The sequence below is a fragment of the Triticum aestivum genome, chromosome 5B (genome assembly GCF_018294505.1).
Source record: "Triticum aestivum cultivar Chinese Spring chromosome 5B, IWGSC CS RefSeq v2.1, whole genome shotgun sequence".
Taxonomy (NCBI): domain Eukaryota; kingdom Viridiplantae; phylum Streptophyta; class Magnoliopsida; order Poales; family Poaceae; genus Triticum; species Triticum aestivum.
Window position 1 is genome coordinate 553,459,570 of NC_057807.1, and position 16,187 is coordinate 553,475,756.

At 47.9% G+C, this 16,187-nt stretch overlaps 2 protein-coding genes across 2 annotated transcripts; both read left to right on the top strand.

Moving 5' to 3' along the window:
* The first annotated feature begins 681 nt into the window (after nucleotides 1-681).
* LOC123116893 (protein TsetseEP) lies at nucleotides 682-1,432 on the top strand. The gene has a single exon (XM_044537765.1). The coding sequence runs from the start codon at nucleotides 723-725 to the stop codon at nucleotides 1,134-1,136; it is 414 nt and encodes a 137-aa protein (XP_044393700.1). The 5' UTR covers nucleotides 682-722; the 3' UTR covers nucleotides 1,137-1,432.
* A 13,375-nt stretch (nucleotides 1,433-14,807) lies between these two features.
* Nucleotides 14,808-15,534, top strand: LOC123116894 (protein TsetseEP). Its single transcript, XM_044537766.1, has one exon. The coding sequence runs from the start codon at nucleotides 14,860-14,862 to the stop codon at nucleotides 15,274-15,276; it is 417 nt and encodes a 138-aa protein (XP_044393701.1). The 5' UTR covers nucleotides 14,808-14,859; the 3' UTR covers nucleotides 15,277-15,534.
* Nucleotides 15,535-16,187: the final 653 nt, after the last annotated feature.

Consider the following 16,187-nt stretch of genomic DNA (forward strand, 5'->3'; position numbering starts at 1 on the left):
TATCTTGTTTTCTAAATGATGACCGGTCACACGGACTTGTGGGCACGGGATTGACAAGGCAACTAACAGAATTCTATTACTACGAGGAGGCAACTAACAGAATTCTATTACTACGAGGAGGCAACTAACAAAGTAAAAATATCGTTACTCACCCTACTATCATCATAGAGATACACACGTAATATCCAGCTGTGCTTAGGCTGGTCATAGTGGGGAGTAACTTAGAGTAGTAACATGCATATGTTACTACTCTAGTTACTACCCTTATAGTGGGAAATGTCATATGTGTAGTAACATACACATGTTCATTTATTGTCTTATAGACTCATTTTGCATTGAAAAGCGCTATGTGATGGTAACATATTAGGTTACTCTATTTACCTCTCTCCTCATTTACTACTTGTCACATCAACATTTTTGCTTATGTGGCATCTATGTTACTACCTATGTTACTCCCACTATGACCAGCCTTATTAACACCTCTACCTACGTAGTAGGTTGCTTCATTTGTAATCAACAAATTAACCAATCCATTGCCAATTTGCCATGTTACCCAGTACTACTTGTCAGTCCAGCTAGCTATCTGCAATTTACTAATTAATGCAGCCTCCAGATCTGGTTTGTTTCACCCAGCCTATAAAACCACACAATATGTACCTCCAGTTTTGCACACAACACACACACAAAGCACAACAGCTAGCTGCAACCACAAGTAGGCTGTAATGGCGAGGCATCGCCTCCTTGCCGTGCTCCTCATCGGGATAGTTGCAGCCTCCACCTTCAACCAAGCAGCTGCGGCTGGCCGAGGCCTTGCCGTTGTCGAGAAATTTGCAGAGCTAGAGCCAAAGCCAGAATCCAAACCAGAGCCAATGCCCAAACCTATGCCACACACAGAGCCAGAACCATGCAAACCTGAACCGACGCCCAAACCCAAACCAAAGCCCGGACAGAAGCCTGAACCAGAACCCAAGCCCAAGCCGATGCCAAAACCGAAGCCCGAGCCCTGCTCCAAACCAAAGCCGGGGCCTAAGCCCGAGCCGATGCCAAAACCTGAACCAAAGTCGGAGCCCAAGCCTAAACCTGAACCGAAACCAAAGCCGCCTCCAAAGTGCAAACCACCAACAACTCACAATTGATGGGATACTATATACGAGAGTTGATGGAGGAGACCCCGCACGGAGCCACACTATGCTATTTCTAGAATAAGTGGTGTAGTATTCCTTGTGTTCCATTTCTTTCTATTTTCCCATGTGAGCGTGATGAGTACTAGTAGTGTGTAATTACTATTTGGTTGTTGGTATATGTTCATCTACTTTGTATGTGACTTGACTCGCGTTGTTCTTTTGAGTATCTACGCATGATTGTATTCATTCACATGAATGAGCTATTTTGTCAGTGGACTGCAGTCTGCTGTTTTTCCTATGGGTTGCAATCTCAGTTATCTCTATGGGATTATTTCATATTATGTGGTCTTTTTTGGGGGGAAAGATGATGTCAACAAAAAGGAAGAGAAGGACTCCCTAAATTGCAGCACGCATATGAAGTGTATATGCGGGTATGTGTCTGGTGTTCTAGATGTATAAAGTGTACTCACATGCCAGACAGCGGTTTTGTTCTCTACCCTTCGCCTATGAACTAAGTCCCGACCAGGTGCGTTAGTATTTGGTTTGAGCCCCGTTCCTACATCCTGCTTGAGCCCCGTTCCTACCCTAGCGCCGCCACCACCAGGCGACTAGGGAGAGGCGATCTTTTCCTCCGATCTCCACCGGCCGGGGCGCTGGCCCCCTCTCCCTTCGGCCACTGCTCCGGCGGCAGGAGGGAGGGGGACCCCGTTCCTTCGCTCTGTAGTTAGGGTTTGGATTTGTAGGTCGTGGTGCGTCGTTGGGGTGGTGGGAGCGGCACCTGGACGAATAAATCTGCTTCAACTCTACTCCCACACCGGCGGTGTCTTTCATGGCGGCGTCTCGGAGTTGATGGCATCGTGTCTCTGTCGATCCCTCAGATCGGCAGCATTAGGGTTCATGGATGATGTTGGCGAGACGGCGGCGGCGACTCCATCAGGTGTGTCTCTCCTTATGCTCTGTCCCGGTTGCTGTGGCGTTGTCTCCGACGTCATGGTGGAGCAGGGAGGTTTTGTCGTTCAGGAGTACGCGCAGGCGGTTGTCTACACAAGTGACAGCTGGAAGATGGAGTATCCTGTGTTGGGTCTGTGGTCGAAGGATGCCAGTTCTGGTTTCCTCCTCCGACGTCGTCATCGTCATGCGGGGGTGTCAGTTCTGAAATTCGATGGCGTGTACGGGGACATGTTGCCCCGGTCTGATTCTGTCAACGGCTATGGTTTTGTTTCTGGCAAACTACTTTGGAGGTCCGTAAAGCTGTTGATCAGCGATGAAGTCGCATCGAGCTTTGGTGAAGAGGTGATCTGTCTTTTTATCCTTTGGTGGTCACTTCGGTGGTGTCCAAGGAAAGGGACATGCGCTAGTATTTTGCATAAGATTTTCCTATCTTTTCAGTTATGTATGATCGGTGCTTACATGACTTGTAACTTGATCTTTATTCTATTTCTATATAAATGAGACACGTATTATCATGAAAAAAAAGGTGCATTAGTAGTTATACCCAGGCTCTACTAGTGAGTTGGCTCCGTTGCTAGTTATACTAGGTAAACATCACACACATTGCTACGGAAATTTAAAGCAATGAAATTATAAAAAATAGCATATATGTGAATAATACCATACAACATTCTCAACATATGACAATAGAAAACCTAGATGTAACTGGAGGGTGGATGCATGTTATGTTGTCTTGTGACCTTCAAGTTTAATTATTTGTTGTTGAAAGATAATAAATAGTAAAAATAATGAGGTGAAGAGCGTGCGTGTGTTTCATGATGTGGAGGGCTTGCATATGATGGAAAGCGAAAAGTCAAATGATTACATGCACCCTTGATGATGTGGAGGACTTGCATGTGATAAAAAATGGTAAGTGAAAGTTGATTGGTTGCATGTCTTTCATGATGTGATTAATTTGCATGTGCATTTAAATGGGATGACTTACTTAGATATATAGGATATATGTGTGAAAGGTTACTGCAACCCCCCGGTATATATGTGTGAAAGGTAATTGCACCCCCTGGTAAAGAGATAAGTGCCGGAGCTACCAAAAAATTATTGGGCAGGCCAAGGTGGCCCGTCCTAAAGGAAACACATTTTTCTCTCTCAAAAGGCCCAAGTTTACCTATACTATGGCCACGTAAGGTAGAGTGGAAGAAAAGCTCTCACGTCGCCCCTCTCGGGCGACTCGGGAGCGGCCCCAAACCCTAGCCGCCACCTCCTCTCCTCCCTCCTGCCCCCTCCTCGCCGCCACCCGAGGAGCCTGCCGGCTGCCGCGCGTCTTCCGGTGAAGGTGGCGGCGAGGATCTGCTGCCTCGCGCCGGCGTGAGGAGCTTTGGAAGCCAGGGCGGCGGCCCTGGGTGGAGATGGAGGCGTCGATTTCTCCGGTGGATGATGCGCGTAGGTGATGGTCGTCCCTCCCGGCCGCGTGGGTGGCGTGAGGACGGCGAGGTCTTGCTGCAGCGGTGGGCGGCTCTCTTCCTCCCAGCCCCTTCCCTCCTGCAGTGGTCTCCTCTCGCCGATCTGGTGGCTGGTTCGTCAGATCTGGGCTTCGAGGATGGGGCGGTGGAGACTTGGAACGGGGGAAACCCCTGGTCGATTTCGCGTCGACCTCGACGCCGGCGGCGCTCCGGTGTCGTTCTCCCTCTTGAGGGCGGGTCGAGCTTCCAGATCCGTCCCTCCTCCTCCTCCTCCCTTCCCCGGGCGAAAGCTTGGCCTTTTTGGCCGGACAGTGGAGGCGTTCTGGCGTCTCGGCCCTTCCTGGAGGCGCCGTTCAAGGGGTGGTTGGGGGTTGTGGACCTGGTGCGTGGTGGTGGGTGGCGGTGGTGGTACTCGGTTCCCCTGGTTGCCGACGTTGGTGGTGACGTGTAGGTTCTTCCGCATCCTTCAGCGGCTCCTCACTTTGTTTGCTGGTTGGTCGCCGGCTGGCAGTGGGTGTCCGTGTGTTTGGCACGGTCTGGAAGAAGGGGAGATAGTGGTCTCTCCTCCGGCAGTGGCCCGAGGCGGCGGCCGGTGCAGTCGATGGTTTCCTTCACGCGGTCTGGATCTTCATGTTCACGGCTTTTGCTGTCGCCGGGTGGCTTCGGCCCTGCCGTTCTAGCTGTGCAAGATCTCCGGCGGCTTGATCGCAGTATTTCTTGCTGCCTTATTCTCTGTTGCTCTTGGTTGTAGTGAATTTGGCATGTCTTTTTCAGTTTTTGTCAAGTCTTTGCCTTTGTAATTCAGCACCATTGTATCCTAGCCGGTTGATGGCTTCATTAATTTGAAGTCGGGTCTTTGTGCCTTTTCTCTAAAAAAAAGTTTACATATACTATTTGATGTTTTGGCTATGCATTGGGCCGGCTATATATGGCCCATCTGGCCTTGCTTTAGCTCCACTAGTGGTCAAGACTATAAGAAAACGCACCATGAAAAATATTATAACAATTTTTCTCTTACTCAATTCGCGACAAGAAAAATCTCTCTATGATAGTGCTACACAACATATGAGAGACCATAATAATCTCTCACCCATCCCATGGTGCTGGCAGGGTCAACTCTATAATTTTGAGAGCCCTTGTGTGAAATTGGCAAATTGATAGTCTTTTTTTTCTTTTATTGTGCATGAAAACTCCTTTTAAGCAACATTATAGTAACCCTAAAACTGACAAGGAAAGAAAATACATAAGTAGAATTTTAGAAATCAGAGCGCTAACATTTAACATGCTTCAGCGAATGGGTGGCTCTGGTAATATGGATATGGATACGAGGAATGAGAGGCCTAGAGAGTGATAAGCTCATGCTTCGTTGTCACAGACGCCCGAGGAGGCGAGACACCCACGTCGTCAAGCTTCGAGACAAACCTGTGAAGATGAAGATCACGAATTACAATTAGGAGAACTAGTGATGCCATGTGTCCGTGTTGCACACCGATTATGATTCTTTTCCCTTTTATGGACCAGTCAACCAACGGCTAAAGGCCTAAAGCTTCTTGAAGAGCGTGTATACCTCAATTTTAGGAGAGCTCCTTCTCACCGCTTATAGTGCTCTTTCTTTTTTTTGCGAAAACACTTGTATTACTCAACTCATAATGTCTTTACAATCATCAAGGGAAATACCCAAGACCTCATCTGGCCCAGATCCCAGCCAGGTCATAGTCCGCCCTCTACTCGAGCAAATCTAGCCAAACTATCACTAGCTTTATTATGGGCTCTCAAAACATGAGTAATACAAGTTCGTCTCAAAGGAAGCAGCAACCTTATTTCATTAACCAACGAGGCATAGACTGAACGATCAACTTCGCCGGAGCTTATCATGGAGACGGCCAAGCTTGAGTCTGACTCAATGACAATGGGCAGTTCTGAACTCTGTATGGCGAGCGAAACGCCCTCCATGATAGCACATAATTCAGCTTCAACAACGTCTCTACAGGAATATAACACCCTGCAGCTTGACAAAATAATCACACCCCTGGAGTCTCGAAGAATCATACCAGCGCCCGCTTTATCATCCGTTACAAACGATCCATCTGTATTCAATTTCACCCAGCCAACATCCGGTGGCTTCCACCTACATTCAGGGTCCGTTCGCTGATGTTGCACCTGTACGGAAGACATATGATCCAAGGAAACGAATCCCTTGCCTTTAGCCGGGTCCATTCCTGGATTTTGTTTGATCCCAATCAACTCTTCCAAATACCTTTTCAGAAAACTAACAGAGACATCCATAGCGGGAGCTGGTTTAAAGTGCACTACTTCATTTCGAACATACCAACTTCTCCATAGTGCTCATTAGTGCCGTAGCGCACAAGAGCCCGCGCGCATGTGTCATCCCATTAAAAGGCAAAGCGGTTGCTCACCTGGCCACCCACTACACTCTTTTTTCGCCAGCCTTTTTTTTCCTGGAATTGCTCTGTTATTCAATGAAAAAATGCCACCGGTTTTCTAAATTTAAAAATTCATGAATATGAAATATTTCACAAATTTGAAAAACAATTATGGTTTGAAGAGAATGAATGCAAAAACATTGAAAATTTTGAAAAAAATCACAAATTCATTTTTTGTGAATTCGAAAAAAGTTGATTCAAAAAAGTTTGTGAAATTTGAAAAAAAAATCTCATGAATATGAAAAAATGGTCAAAATTTGAAAAAATATGGTAGAGAAGTTTAACATTCAAATAATCAGAAAAAGAGAAAAAAGGCGGAAGAGTAAAAAAGAAAAATCAGGCCGAAAGTTTCCATAGCCAAAGTTGGCCCATAAGCTTCTGGAAGCTTCCTAAAATCGAGAGGAGGGAGCTTCCGCTCATGTGAATGCCATAGATTGGGCAGCCCTTTTACAATCTATTGAAGGAAGAGATGTGTGCGCTTTCTGCCAATAACTTGGAAACCAATGCTAAATAGCATATTTCCACTTTTAGCGTGGCATAGAACGGAATTCAACTATAGATCCACGATATGGGCAAATCCCAACATTTTTTCTAACAAGCTACTTTTTTCTATAGGGGCAGATGTCTCACTCTAACTACGAGTAGGATTTTTTTGTTCTTATTTTCACATTTTTCTTTTCATTTTTCCTAATTTTCTATTAAACGCTCTATAACATATATGGGTGATCATATAGCTTAATAAGTGTTCATGTACTTTAAAAAATTTCATCACGTATTTATAAAACGTTTTCAAATATGAAACATTTTTAAAATACACATACAATTACAGAAGTGTTCATATTTTTCTGAAAATATACACTATGAACATTTTGAACAATACGGATGAAGATTTATTTTAATACATGATGAACCTTTGAAATCACAACATTTTCTAAAAATACACAATGATTTTTATATACACAATAAATATGTTTTTCATACACGATGAACAATTTGTAAAAACATGAGTGAACATTGCCAAACTCCGATGAGGGAGGGGCGATGATGGTAGTACGCCTCCGGCTTGCTCGAGTGATTGTAAACATTGCTAGGTGGTCTACGGACCTAGACATAAGTTGTATTACCTCTGGTGTTCTTGTACTGACATAATGGTTGATAAGTAAATTGGATTTTTTTTCATAATTTTATTCAGAAAAATGTTCAACATGTCTTACAAATTGTTCCAGAGATTAAGAAAAATATATTCGCATTTTTCAAAAAGAACTGTACATTTCAATTTTTTCACATGTTTAGAATATTGTTCATGAATTATAAAAAAATGTGTTATTACATTTTTGGACAGATGTTTGTGGTATATAAAAATTGTTCATCATGTATTTATAAAACAATCAAACTTGTATTAAAAAAATATTCTATGTGTATCTAAAAATGTTTATTATTTTTAATAATTTCAATGTGTATTTGGAAAATTGGAAAAAAAAATGAAACAATGAACAGGAAAAGTAAAGAGAAACCAAAAATGAAAAACCTAAACAAACCCAATAAACAAGAGAAATAAAAAAACCAGACAAGAGGTTATGAAATCACAAGCAACAAACAAATGCTATAGACCTCCACCACTACTAGGCCACAGCCCACACCGCATCGCCAAAGGTGAGCGCCTCGCAGTAGACAGAGACATAGCATTTGCGCAAAATGACTACACACGTTGAACAAACTGTCCGCTTTCATGCACTTTGGGTGGAGCTTATCATGGAGTGTGTATCTTCAGTAAGCTATATGGTCCGGTTCAATAATACAGAAACTGAAGAATTTGCTCCCACGAGAGGGCTCAGACAGGGTGGCCCATTATCACCTTATTTATTTCTCTTGTGCTCTGAGGGTCTTTCAAGCTTATTAGCTCATGAACAGGAAATTGGAGGAGTGGAAGGGGTCCGTGTTTGTAGAAATGCCCCCCTATCTCACATTTACTGTTTGCAGATGACTCCTTGATCCTAATGAAGGCGGACTCACATAATGCAAGTACACTCAAAAGTGTTCTTGACACATATTGTGCTAGTTCTGGGCAACTAGTTAGTAATGCTAAATTGAGTATATTTTTTAGTCCTAATACTAATGTCAATACCAGGGAGAATGTGTGTAGAGATTTAAATATTGAGACAGAAGCTCTATCTGACACATACTTAGGTCTCCCTACAATGGTGGGAGTCGACAGAACTGACTGTTTCCAGCACTTGATCGATAGAGTTTGCCAGAGGTTGAAGGGATGGAAGGAGAAGACACTCTCGATGCAAGGTAAAGAGGTACTGGTAAAGTCGGTAGCCCAAGCAATACCTTCTTATGCAATGTCAGTTTTTAAATTGCCTAAAGGAATTTGTAAGTCTATCACCGATGAAATTGTTGGGTTCTGGTGGGGTGAGAATGCGGAGAAAAACAAAATGCATTGGTTTGCATGGTGGAGGTTGTGTATTCCGAAGAAGGAAGGGGGTTGGGTTTTAGAGACTTGCACAGTTTTAATCTTGCTATGTTAGCAAAACAGTGTTGGCAACTAATCCAAAATCCGGATTCTTTGTGTGCGCAAGTTCTGAGGGCAAAATATTACCCAGATGGCGACATATTGAAAGCTGGACCAAAAAAGGGCTCTTCTTATACTTGGCAGAGTATTGTCGCAGGTATTCAGACATTTAAGTGGGGTTGTATTTGGTGTGTTGGAAGTGGATCTCAAATTGATATCTGGCATGATCCATGGATTCCATCAAGTGTCACAAGGAAAGTAATCACGAATAGGGGTGCAACAATACTTTCAAAGGTTGATGAGTTAATAAATCCGTACACAGGCCAGTGGGATGAGGATCTAATTTGTGATGTTTTCTCTCCTGTCGATGTTCATAGGATATTACAAATCCCCTTGAATTATCACTTGACAGAAGACTTTGTGGCTTGGAACTATACATGATCAGGCACGTTTTCCGTGCGATCGGCTTATCATAAGGAGTTTGAACATCAACAAGGGGCACAGTGGGTGCGAGCTGATGGGCAAGGCACAGAAAATATAAATCCAGTTTGGAAGGATATGTGGAAGCTGAAAATACCAGGGAAGATAAAACATTTTGCATGAAAAGTTTTGCATGGCGCCCTCCCATGCTTTGGTGTATTAGCAAGCCAACAAATCCCATGCTCATCTCAATGTCCAATTTGTTTAGTGGGAGCAGAAGACATTCAACACTGCTTATTTAAGTGCCGACGAGCGACGGATGTTTGGGAGCGGCTGGGCTTGCTACAAGTCATACGGAAAGCTGTGGCCGAGGACAGATCAGGATCTATTACGATGGAAATTTTATCAAAGCTTCAGGGCAATGATGCGGAGGTACCAACGGCGGAGCTTACTGTTGTAGCAGCATGGTATATATGGTGGCAGCGCCGACAGATAGTAAAGAGAGTCAAAGTCCAAACGCCGGAAAAAACTGCGCTAGCCATCAAGATTTTGGCGACAAATTACCTCAGGTCAGATATACCCAAAGGACCAATAAGGAAGAATGACCACATGTGGAGGAAACCAGGATATGGGATCGTGAAGATAAATGTTGATGCTTCCTTTCAGTATGAAACACTTTCAGGTGCTTGTGGTGCTGCGGCTCGGGACGACCGGGATGATTTTATTGCTGCAGCAAGTTGGTTTGTTCCAAACATCAGTGGAGTTGACTCAGCTGAGCTAACTGCTATCAGAAACGGGATATACTTGGCAACTCACATTGGATGCAACAACATAGAAATTGAATCAGATTGTTCCTTCGCAGTGGACTCGCTGAACCAAGTTGATGATTATTTAGGCCTGGAGGTAGCTATCATCACAAAGTGTAAACAACTTATGATGGACTTTGCGTCCATATCCTTCAGACATTGCTATAGAGAGGCCAATCAGGTGGCAGATGAATTAGCAAAGAACTCTTTTACTACTGGATCCTCTAGTTCTTGGGATGATGAGATCCCTGATTTTATTTCTCATCTGCTTGTAAATGACATGTCTATTATTTGAGAAATAAAGTCTATTTGCAGTTCAAAAAAAAACTGCCCGCTAGCTAGTTATTAGAAAGGCATGTAACTTAATTCAAACTCAACAAAATTATAGGTACAATGCTTTGGATCATAGATACAAGAAATTACAAAATAACTCATATAACTAAGAATTACAATAAAACCCTCTTGAATCAAAATATGATAAACAGAGGAAAAAAATTAGCACATATAATCCTTACTCTATCCAAATATATGGCGGTGCTAAACTGAGCAGCCCCATTAGTTTTGGAGCTCCGGCTCCATGGAGTCCTTTTTGGAAAATCATACATGCATAACTAAACACCCGCATGCATGAGGCTGGAGAATCAGGGCCATGCAACATCAATATAGGTTAATTTGTCGGAGAGTTGTAAGATTTAATAATTTAAGACAATACGCATAATAAAATCCCCACTAGTGAAGTGTCAAAAACCCTCTTATATTGTGGGACACAGGGAGTACAATTTTAAAACTGTGCCCAGTATACCGGACCAGAGGGAGAGCTTGAGAAAACACTGAGTCAGAAAAAACTTACTAAGCAGACCATGGAGCCTTAGAGCATCTCCAGTCGTGCCCCAGAACGGCCTCCCAAGGCGATTTTTTTGCGCCGGTGCCAAAAAACGGTCCACTCGCGTCCTCAGGAGCCCGTTTTTCACTGACTTGGGCCGAAATCAGCGTAGGCGGACCCAGGCCGAACCCGATGCGTCTTGGGGGGGGGGCGCCCGGGGGCGCCGGGGCGAGTGTTTTGGCGCAAACAGCCGCGGGCCCGCCGAGTCAGCGAGACGGCCGCTTCGTCGACCTCATCGCCTCGGTTCCCGCGGGAATCAATACAAAGGTTGTCGCGCCGGTCAGCCTTCATTTGATGCCTCACGGGCGACGGAGTGAAGACACCGCCGACGCGGGTCCCGCCCGCATGCCGCCGCCCCGCCACCCCGCTTCGGCTATAAAAGGCGCCCCCTTCCCGCCGGTGAGCGCAATAGCCTCCCCCACTCCCTCCCGCGAAAGCCTTCTCCCCGCCGGCGAGCTCTCACGCCACTTCCCCCTGCCCGCCGACGAGCGAAACCATGACGGAGAGATACCCAGGCAACGGCGCAGCGGCAAATGGCTTCGGCCGCCGGCACCTCCAGGAGCTGGAGGCGCGCCTTCTGTACGAGGCCGAGTACCCGGCGCCCCCCGACATGCGCGTGTCGGGTTCGTGGAGGCTGAGCGTCGGAGGCGTCCCGGTGCCGCCGGTGCCCAAAGGGGCGGCATGGCGGGCGGAGATCGCCCGCATCCACTCGTCGCTGACAGAGGAGCAGAGGAACGAGCCGAGGTACGCGCCCGATAGCGAAACGCTGTGGACGTTGTACTTCGAGTGCCACCGCGAGGAGCAGATCGCCTCCGTCAACGGCATCATCTCCCACGGCCGCCTCAACTCTGAAGGACGGCGTGAGTGGTGGGGCGTCCCCGACCGCACACTCGACGCCGTCGTCGACCACATCGAGACTGACAATGTGCCGCGGCTAGAGTACCCGGCGCGACCCTCCTTCTCTCGCCGCCGTGGCAGTTCCTGGATGTCGCGGCGAATGGAGCCGGGGTCGTCCTCGTCGTCGGGCTCCGGCTCGCCGACCCTCCGCCCCGCCAAGCCTGAGCCGGAGGGGGCACCGCTCGGGCGCCGCGCTCGCAGCAGCGCCCTCGTCATCAACGAGCCCTCGCCTGCGGCGGCGCCGGCAAGGCGCTCCCTCCGCCTGGTCCGGCCGAAGCCCGAGCCGGAGATGCTCCCCGTGAAGCCGGAGCACGCTGGCATGGTGGCCCCCGACGACAAGTCCGCCCTCAAATGGGTGAGGGAGGACTACGTCCGCGAACAGATGCGCCACCAGCGTCGGGCGTACCTGGACACCCAGGCCAGTAGCCGCGCCGAGGCCCGTCGCCGCACCGAGGAGGGCGGCGTCATCGTCATCGACAGCGACGACGAGGACGAGGCTGGGCCGTCAAGCGCTGTCGGCGACCACGGCGAGGGATGCAGCAGGGACGCTGCAGGCGAGGTGCGCGACGACGACGACGACGACGGCAGCGGCGGTGGCTACACCCACTTCTACAGGCTTCTCGGCATATAGACGGCGACTGTGGCGGCAGCGGCTAGGCTTTTTAGTTCGTTTTTAAGTTAGTTCATGCATGTTTTTAAGTTTTTGTACAAATTTCGACAAAAAAAGGCCGAGTTCATGCAAAAGTCGCCGAGGTTGCAAAAAAATTAAAACGAGCTTCGCCGAACCCGCAGCGACCGTGGGCCTGTGACTGAGAGCGAACCGAACCCCAGGGGGCGATCTAGCGCTGGCTCGCCCCCATGCCGGTCTTTTGCAGCACCCTGGGGGCCGAACGGCTGGAGATGCTCTTAGGGCTTCCAACAGGCTCCAGCGAGTTCCTTTCCAGAGAACTTTGTTTCTTGTATCTCCACGTGGTGAAGCTCACGCACGAGGTGGCTGCACGATCGGGTCAGTTCCTTTCCGGAGACCTTTCCTTTCCATTGTGAATTGAACTGAAGCGATTGCTTTTTTACTTTGTATTGCATTGCACAAAGGTGTACACATGCTTGAGGTTGCATGCTTGATCTGGAGACTCCCCCTCCTCCTCCCCCTCCCTCCCCCGTGCGGCAGCGCCGCCCCGCACCGGGGAGCCCCTGCCCTCCTCCTACAGCCGCGCCTCACCTCTGCTCCCCTCCGCCGTCGTCGCCCGGGGCGTCACAGGGCAAAGCCCTTATGGCGTGGCGGCGACGGCGGTTTTCTCCTTGGATCTTGATCTGGTTGGGAGGCGGCGCTCCTTTCCGGCCAGATCGGCGGCGGTGGCGCAGATCGGCGGCGACACGGATGTGGTACGGTGGCGGTGGAGGACGGCACCAGCAACGGCGGATCTGGCCTTGACTCAGTCGGGCTAATTCGTTGTGCTACCGATCTTAATCACCGTCTGCGGTGCACTGCTCCTCGACTTGATCTGCAACACGAGGATGTCTGGGGCGCCGACCCTAGGCTTGGTGGTGGTGGCCTTCTTCTTCATCGGAGTTGGTCGGTCGGTTGGCTGTGCTTGCATGGTCATGGCGGCGGAGGTCGCAGTGGCTAGTGGCTTAGCCGGTCAGCGGCGACGGAACATGGCCGGTGGCAGCGGCAATGTTCTGTCTGGATCCCCGGGTAGTGGCCCTGGATGGTGGCGGCCGGTGAAGCTAGGGCTTCCCGCGGCGGCATGGTGTGGTGCAGTCCCTGTCCAAGGCAGATCTGTGACGGCGATCTGATCTACGGATTGGTTCGGATCAGAGACGGTGACGAGCACGGGATCCATCTCGGAGGCTCCCGCGGCTTAGCGAGGCGGGGTAGGAGCCCTCCTCCTAGGCTCTAGTGGTGGCACACTTAGGCAGTGGCCGGTGCGCTAGGGCTCCTACGGCGGCACTGTTGTTGCGGTTGGTCGCCGGATCTAGGCGGCTAGATCTAGGGTTCTGAGGGCGGTCGAGACGATGCACAGGTTGTCAGGTGGACTACTTGTGATGGATCCGGGTGAAAACCTGGTCTTCAGTCGATGGTCGGAGCCGGTGATGACGATGCCCTTATCATTGTTTTCTTCATGAAGGCATCATCGAGGTGAAGCTCCCAGCTCCACTCAATACCTCCGGGGAAACCCTAGATCAGCTGATTGGATGTTGGCAGCAATCATGTGTCGTTACCCCCTTGGGGGCGGCATTCTTGGAGGTGCACTCGTTCTTGCGGGACCAGCGGACGGCTTCTTTGGTGGAGCGGTGCTTCATCCTGCACATTGATGGCGACGGATCTCGGCGACGTGGCGCAGTGCAGATTCGGCGTTCGATGTGTTAGGATGGACTCACGCAGGAGGACAACGTTGTCTGGCGTCGTGGTGGCGTCGATGGCAGAGAGACCTGGCACGGTAGATGCAACAGTACAACTCTAAAGATGGACTGGTGGCAGGTGGCTGCGGCGGCTCATACCCGGCAGGCGTCCTGGTTGAGGAATGCGCCGGACTTGTAGGTGCCCCATATCCGGCAGGCGTCCTGCTTGGGACCGCAGGTCTTAGATGTTTAGGTTTGACTGCGAGGTCTGTTTGGTATTAGGTCCAGACTATCAGCATCCTTTCATCAACTGGATAGGAGTAGCGACAGATATTGCCTAGACGGTGGCTTTAGTCTTACTGTTGTATGACTTTGTAAGGTCTTGTGTGAATAATTAATAAAATGATTGCATGCATCGTCCAGATGCAGAGGCCGGGGGCCCTCCTCCATTTCTAAAAAAACAAAGATGTACACTGTCTATCTTAATTTCTAAATGATGGCCGGTCACATGGACGTGTGAGCAGGGGATTGACAAGGCAACTAGCAGAATTCTATTACTACGAGGAGGCAACTGATAAAGTAAAAATATTGTTACTCACCCTACTATCATCAGATGGAGACACGCACGCAGAATCCACTGGACAAGGCGACTAACATAATTCTATTACCACGAGGATGCAACTAATAGAGTAAAAATATTGTTACTCACACGTACTACCACCACAAAAGACACACACGCAGAATCCAGCTGTACTTATTAACACGTCTAGCTACCTACGTGTGGTTTCTTCATTTGTAATCAACTAATCAACCAATATAACTCCACCGACATGTTATACAGTACTACTTGTCACTCCAGCTAGGTAACTGCAATGCTAATTAATGCAGCCTCCAGATCTGGTTTGTTTCACCCAGCCTATAAAACCACACAATATGTACCTTCAGTTCTCACACAACACACACACACAAAGCACAGCAGGTGCAACACTAACTGCAAGCACAAGAAGTAGGCAGCAATGACGAAGCATCGCCTCCTCGCCGTGCTCCTCATCGGGATAGTTGCAGCCTCCTCTTTCAACCAAGCAGCTACGGCTGGCCGAGGCCTTGCTGTTGTTGAGAAGTTCGCAGAGCTAGAGCCAAAGCCAGAACCCAAACCAGAGCCAATGCCCAAACCTATGCCACACCCAGAGTCAGAGCCCTGCAAACCTGAACCGCTGCCCAAACCCGAACCAAAGCCTGGACAGAAACCTGAACCAGAACCCAAGCCCAAGCCGATGCCAAAACCAAAGCCAAAGCCCAAGCCCTGCTCCAAACCGAAGCCCGATCCTAAGCCCGAGCCAATGCCGAAACCCGAACCAAAGCCGGAGCCCAAGCCTAATGAACCGAAACCGAAGCCGCCTCCTAAGTGCAAACCACCGACAGCTCACAACTAATGGGATACTTGTATATGACAGTTGATGGAGGAGACCCCATACGGAGCCACACTGTGCTATTTCTAGAATACGTGGTGTAGTATTCCCTGTATTCCATTTATTTGTATTGTTCCATGCATGTGTGATGAGTATTAGTACTCTGTACTTATTATTTGCTTGTTGGTATATGTTCATCTACTTTGTATGTGACTTGACTCGTTGTTCTTTTGAGTATCTACGCATGATGGTATTCATTTTCATGAATGAGCTATTTTGTCAGTGATCTGCAGTCTATGTTGTTTTCTCTATGGCGTGCAGTCTCAGTTATTTTCTCTATAGGATTGTTTCATTATTATGTGGTCTTTTTTGGCGGAAAAGATGATGTCAACAAAAGGGAAGAGAAGGCCTCCTAAATAGCAGCACACATATGAAGTGTATAGTGTGCACGTACGTGTCTGGTGTTCTAGGTGTCTAAAGTGTACTCATACGCCAGACAGCGGTTTTGTTCTCTACCCTTCGCCTATGAACTAAGTCCCGACCAGGTGCGTTAGTATTTATACCCAGGCTCTACGAGTGAGCTGGCTCCGTTGCTAGTTATTCTAGGTAAACGTCACACACATTGCTACGGAAATTTAAAGCAATGAAATTATAAAAAATAGCATATATGTGAATAATACCATACAACATTCTCAACGTATGACAATAGAAAACCTAGATGTAACTGGAGGGTGGATGCATGTTATATTGTCTTGTGACCTTCAAGTTTAATTATTTGTTGTTGAAAGATAATAAATAGTAAAAATAATGAGGTGAAGAGCTTGCGTGTGTTTCCTGATGTGGAGGGCTTGCATATGATGGAAAGTGAAAAGTTGAATGATTACATGCACCCCTGATGATGTGGAGGACTTGCATGTGATGAAAAATGGTAAGTG